The 6,413-nt window shown below is 45.0% G+C and overlaps 1 protein-coding gene across 1 annotated transcript; it reads right to left on the bottom strand.

Moving 5' to 3' along the window:
- Positions 1–346: 346 nt before the first annotated feature.
- Positions 347–1,059, bottom strand: LOC147453153 (uncharacterized). Its single transcript, XM_086519097.1, has 3 exons — positions 810–1,059; positions 611–712; positions 347–509 (listed from the first exon to the last, which is right to left on the bottom strand). Exons 1-3 carry the CDS (start codon positions 1,047–1,049, stop codon positions 465–467), a joined length of 387 nt encoding a protein of 128 aa, XP_086375223.1. The 5' UTR covers positions 1,050–1,059; the 3' UTR covers positions 347–464.
- Between the last annotated feature and the right edge of the window lie 5,354 nt (positions 1,060–6,413).

Here is a 6,413-nt window from a genome sequence, read left to right as displayed (position 1 = left end):
CTCATAGCGATGCTACAGAGCCATAAATAGCGACGCTTATAGCGACGCCCGAGAGAATATTTTTTTGGTGGCAGGGCATTGAATGCCCTGCCACCCATCAACCATATTGTACTTGATTCACTTTTTAAAAAAAGTGCAAAGGTAGATAATAGACCCAAAATAGTCACTCACAAGACGCATTGTTTGCAAAATTGACAATTGTACACATCATAGGCAAAATGAATTGATTGGCAAATGTAATAATGACAATTGTACACATCATAGGCAAAATGAATTGATTGGCAAATGTAATAATGACAATTGTACAACATCATAGGCATAAAGAATTGATTGGCAAAAGGAACTGCGGTGACAAATGTAATAATATACATGGTTCAAAAAGACGTATAAAATCCGTCTCATGATACATAAGCTATGAGAAACCCTAAACTAATGCTATCTAGCTACGGCTAAACTGACGTCGTCTAGTCAGACGTCTCATCGCGTCCAAGCGGCGTATCTGTCGGATTCTGCAAAAAAAGACAATAAGACAGCTTTCAGTAAGTATAAACATATAACGACATTTATAAAACAATACAAAAAATAAAAAAGAGTAAACCCTAATACTAACCATGCCGCCGCGAGAACTGAGAATGTCCATCAGGGCGTTTAAGCCCTTCCTGCCTGCGTACTCGCGCTCGTACGGTGTGGGATCACGTCCTGTCATCGACCACTGTCAAAACATACAAAGATTTCATTATGTTAGAACTAAAAAACTCATAAACCCTAAACTATCGAACATGCATAAAGAGCAATGTGAAAAGACTTACAAAATCGGCCTCAAATGATGCCCATCCACCGCTCCCCAAGTGGTGCGAGCTCCCTGCCTCTACTCGCGCTCTGGCTGCATCCTTTTGTTGCTTCCACTTGTCGGGATTCTCGCGCGCTGCTTTCTTCGCATTCTTCCAATCTTCTTTGGCCAGCCAATCTGGCCTATTCCACCCATTCTTGATTGCTTTTTGCACTTCGGAACGCTTGTGTTTGCAGTATTCGCGCATTCGAATCTTCATCAGGTCTTCATTGAAGCGCTGATCCCGTGTTGGAACGGGAAACTCATCATGAAGTATGCTGATGACTGTGTTTTTTAAATCACTTGGTACTTCACTCCATTTGTTTAGTATATAGTGTCTAAACAGCTGAGAGCAAAGACCACGCATGCGCGAGATCACCTTCTTGCCGTCATCATCCATGATGATGCCGCCGCTGATGTCGACGGAGTAAGGCAAGCCCTCTGGCCGGTGACGCGTGAACCTGGGTGTCCCGGCAGGGGTCTCTAGCGGCGTGTCGATGGGGGTACGGACGTCAGGTGTCTCCACCGGCGTCTGGGCCCCGAAGCGAGGAGTGTCGAGTGGGGTGGCTCCTGGCGGAGTAGGTAGAGGTGTGTAGCTTCTAGGAACAGTCAGCCGTGCAAAACCTGGCGTAGATGGCGATGCTGTGGCTGGTGTGGGGGCGGGCAAAGAAGGGGAGGGTAAAGAGCCTCGTCGAACACGAGGCGGTGTGGAGGCATCGGTGGCGGAATCCCCACAACAACCGCCACCGCCACCACTAGAGCGCCGGTGTCTAGACGAGTGTGAAGCTCGTCTCGTCGACGCCGAAGCTTCGGAGCGCGCCGAATGCTCCGAAAGAGAGGGAGATGCGGATGGTGTAGGAACGCGCGATGATGCGCCAGAGCGATGACGCTCCACGTACCACTGTCTCTGCTGCGGTGACAAAGAAGAAAGAAACTCCTCATCATCCATACCTGCATTAAACACACGAATATTTAAACTTAATATTGAATGAATAGAGTAGACAATGACGCAAAGACCATTAAATACAATGACGTAATGACGCATATAAATACAATGACGCAATGAATCGAGTGATAGAAGAGGCAAGTCGAAAACTCAGAATTTTCAATCAAAAGATGTGAGCGCGAGTAGAAAAGAGCGTTATACACCATGGAAGGTACTTAGAGAGCCAGAGCTTTTACAACACGGAGCAAAATTGTTCAAATACAATATTTGTGGCTTTAAGAGATCTCTCTCTCATCCTCGCATAACTCAGCATAACTTCCTATATCTATATAGAGCTCTCCGTTTAAACACATATCCTCTGTTTCATTTTGTAGCTCCTCTGCATGCACCCCATATAGAGTAGTAGCATCTTGATGCTCGTCTGGCACCACCGCAGCGGCTTCTGATTGAGCATCTTCTCTGATCTCCTCCATTGATGTCGTTGTGATTGGCACATGGTAGCCTTCATACGTCCTTGCACTACGAGGGGCTACCTCTATGACGTACCACCAGTTTGATGTAGACTTTGTAGGATGAAATATACCTGCCAGAGCCACATAACTTACATGAGAGCTTTCAAGCACATAACTTGTAAAAGGGGGATGTTAACTATTTACATACTTACTTGTTCACAATGCTCGGGTAGTACGAAAGTGTCTCTTAGGTCAGTCCATTTCTTAGTAGAATCCACCTCAAGAAAACCAGACTCTCCTCTACGCACAGTAGCGTTGCGACCCTCCATGATTATCTTGAACCATTGCACGTCGAACAAGTCGACAAAAAATCCTCTGTAATCGATCCTCAAAATCTCTTGCAGCGTGCCGAAGTAAGTGAGTTCCGCCACCACAGGATCTGCATCAGAGGAACGTCGTCGACTAGACTGTTCAAATTTTGCCATGATTCCACAATCTTGAGTAAAACGCTTTTTGTCGATTCGTTCCACCCTAAAATGTCGACCTTTACACCATGCTGCTGTGTATGACTTATACTACAACGAACAAAGATTATGAGTGGCCGTTCAAACGTTTATAAATAAAGTCACTTGCTAGTCGTACATTGCAAACTTACCTTGGTCGCGCAACCCCGAGAGTACTCCCACTCTTCTTCAGTCACTTCGTCACCGCATTGTTGTGCGCTTTTCAATTGGTTGTGCAACCATCTTAAGCTCATGAAGGTTGGTAGGCTCTCCAGAACCGCTGGATAGTGCATCGGTGGTCGTCTTCCCCGTCTCCACTCGATTCGTGCCCTTTGTCGCTCTTGCTTTGCATCCTCATATTGTGAAATCCACTTTTGCATCACTGGATTGTGAAGCATGCAAAATCGGTTGATTTTAGCCTCTAGATCTTCCGTCATCTTCTTCTCAACACCGAGATTGCACATGACAATCCCAGATATGCGCTCATCATCTATGGTTCGCCATAGCGTGTCCCGGGATTTATCAAATCCGTCTAGCCACTCTCCAATGTACACTAGGGACTCTGATACCAACCAACCTTCTGCCATGCTACCCTCCGGACGTGCCTTTTGACGCACATATCCCTTAAGCGTTTTCATGAAACGCTCTAAGAAGAACATCCATCTGGAATGAACTGTGCCAGCTATTTCCACCTCATCAACTATGTGAACAAGAAGATGCACCTGAATGGTTAGCATTGTAGTAGGAAAATGTTTCTCAAACATGCACACAAGCTCCGCAGCATTTAGTTTGGCGAATGGTATGGAGTCTACGTTGATCTCCTTTTGTGAGATCCATTGCACCAGCTTTGCAAGTTTGTAGATTGTGTTACGGATGTCGAGAGACAAACATCCCTCAATGGCAACCGGTAAAATAAACTGTAAAGTATGTGCAGCAATGATATTAAAGTCCACATTTTATGCAATGATATTAAAGTCCACTATGAACGTACCTGACACATTTTATGCCAATCGTGTGACTTCAAACCGGTAAGCTTTCCTTCTTTAGTAAAACATGTTTGGAGCGAGTGCATTACGCCAGTGGGGGTCCGCAAAGATCGAATGGCCTCTTTTACTTTGCGTTCTTGGGCTCCTGTGAAAATCCATGGTGCTTTAGGGAGTTTTATCGATCCATCAGACGCTGTTTGCGGCCAATATTGCTCCATACGATCCACATTTCTAAGGTCAACTCTGGCTCCCAAAGTATCTTTCTTGCCGGTCAAATGGTCCCATAGTAGATTACCCACATTCTTGAATATGTGCATTGGATCGAGCAAGTGATTGATCATGAGTCGGGGCCAGTATGGTAACTCGTACCATAGAGATAGTCTCTTCATCCCTGGAGGCAATCCGTCATCGCACATCTCCTTCTGCTCTAACCATGCTTGTGCAGACATCCTTGGTGGCTCTCTTCCCAAAAAGCCGTCGCGTAACACATGATTCTCTGGAAGATACGCTTGATGACCTTCGTAGATTTGCTTCTTCAGTGAGGGTGCCCTACGTGCATTCAGTCTAGGTCCACATGTGACACATGCTCTGTATCCGCTTGTTTGAAGCCCTGCATGTATACACATGATAATAGATCAACTATGGGAAAAAACAATATTTACAGTGTCTGAGTGAGGAGTGTCAATAGATCACCTGAGCATTCTGTTAGCCCGGGATAGTCATGCATGGTCCACATTAGAATGCCTCTGATCAAAGCAATCCGTCGTCCTGTGTGTCGGCTCATATCCACCACCTCTATGCCAATCCACAATTGTTGTAGCTCTTCCAATAGTGGACGAAGATACACATCCATATTCCCCACTTTATATCGCCCTGGCACAATCAAGCTTAGCCATAGGTGCCCCTTCTTCGTAGTCAACCACGGGGGAATGTTGTAGTTGACGATGACAACGGGCCATACACTGTAAGATGTTGATCTTTGACCAAATGGATTTACGCCATCCATAGCCAGGCCTAAGCGCAAATTTCGAGCTTCCCTGGCAAAATCCGACCATGTTCCATCTATATGTTTCCAGGCTGCGCAATCTGCAGGAATTCGTAGCACACCATCCGAAGATTTATTCTCCTCATGCCATGATGCTAGGGCGGCCATGGACTTACATTCGAAAAATGCTTGATGCGAGGAAGCAAAGGAAAATGTCGCAAAACCTTTTGTGGAATTTTTGTCCCGTGGAGATCTACTCGATATCTTTCGGAATCACATTTCGGACACTTCTCCATGTCTGTGTATCCCCTCTGAAAAGAATGCAGTCATTAGGACAAGCGTGGATAGAATTGTAATCCATCCCAAGTTTCGCAAAATCTTTCTTGCTTCATCTCGGGAATCTGGCATCACATTGTCAGCTGGTAGTATGTGCTCTTTCAACAATCTACACAACATAAAAATATGATACAGTCGTGTAAAAATCTATCAGATCATTATACATTTAGAGTTCTATTAAAGTAAACTAACTGTAATAGATCACCTGAAAAGCGTTGTGACGCTAGTGTCACTCCATCCAAACTTTGCCTGCATGTTGAGAAGAACCAGGAGTGCTTTCAATCTAGACATACGTGCTCCATTATACAATGACGTATCGGCTTCACTTTTCATATCATCATAGATAAGCCTTTCTGAATCCATGATCGTCTCGATCATTTCATCAATCTCGGGCTCAAACATTGCCTCGTTGGGAATGTGCTCTGCATGATCATCCCCCGAGCTGTTAGAGGCTACATCTTGTGGCCTCACATATGCTGCTTGACCAAAGCGCCTGCGAACACGTCTATTGGGTTGCAAGATTGCTGCTTGCTGGCCAGCGTCAGAGTCCGACGAGTTATAATTGGCAACAACTCGATCTATAATAGATGGATCGAACTCGCCAAATTCGCGAACGTGCTGCAAAGAAACACGTCTTGTCCGTCGCACAGCATGCTTGCATTGATTACAAGGACATAAGACCCTCGTTGAGAGATAGGTGTTTCGGTTGGACGGTCCCACATCCTCGTCGCTACTCATAATGAGGATAAAAAACTTATAACCTGGACAACAAATTTAATATTCTATTGGCATTCTTCGTCTTATCTCTCTCTCTCTCTCTCTCTCTCTCTCTCTCTCTCTCTCTCTCTCTCTCTCTCTCTCTCTTACCTCACATTCTCTAGTCATGTCCAATCCCCGCACACCTCGGTCTAGAGGTGCACGGAGATCAGAACCACCGGGTTATAATCTCGTCTTTATTGGTCAATACCTATATTTGTGGGTACAAGAAATCTACACACCCACGTCTACATGATACTGCATGTAGTGGACAAAATCCCTTTGCCTCTTCTCTAGCTGTAGCACTTCACTTCATCTTAACATCTTTTCACAGTAGATCTTTTCACTGTTCGTCTAACTCTAAACCCTAAACCGTAAGTAATTCTTGCGTGGACTCGATCTAACGTAAATAAGCGTAAATCTAAATAAACGTAAATCTAACTAAAAATAAAGCTAAATCTAATTTAACGTAAGTCTAATGACTAGAGGTTGTCTAGATGGTCATTGTGTCGGGGATGTAGTGACTCTTGCCGCCCTGAAGATCCACCTTCTTCCCTATCTTCTGAAGACATTTCACCAGTACTTTTGGATCGACGGAGCCCACCATGAGTGAAGGCAGC

Source organism: Adiantum capillus-veneris, chromosome 8, assembly GCF_014529385.1.
Source record: "Adiantum capillus-veneris isolate H3 chromosome 8, ASM1452938v2, whole genome shotgun sequence".
Classification (NCBI taxonomy): Eukaryota; Viridiplantae; Streptophyta; class Polypodiopsida; order Polypodiales; family Pteridaceae; genus Adiantum; species Adiantum capillus-veneris.
This window is presented reverse-complemented; position numbering and strand designations above follow the sequence as displayed.

What these genes read in the sequence shown, in the direction of transcription:
- LOC147453153 (XM_086519097.1), bottom strand. Translation starts at nt 1,049, where the DNA reads ATGAAGATTCGAATGCGCGAATACTGCAAACACAAGCGTTCCGAAGTG. An exon ending in CATCATTTGAGGCCGATTTT is followed by an intron (nt 713 to 809) that starts GTAAGTCTTTTC and finishes ATGTTTTGACAG; the next exon opens with TGGTCGATGACAGGACGTGA. An exon ending in TCAGTTCTCGCGGCGGCATG is followed by an intron (nt 510 to 610) that starts GTTAGTATTAGG and finishes CTTTTTTTGCAG; the next exon opens with AATCCGACAGATACGCCGCT.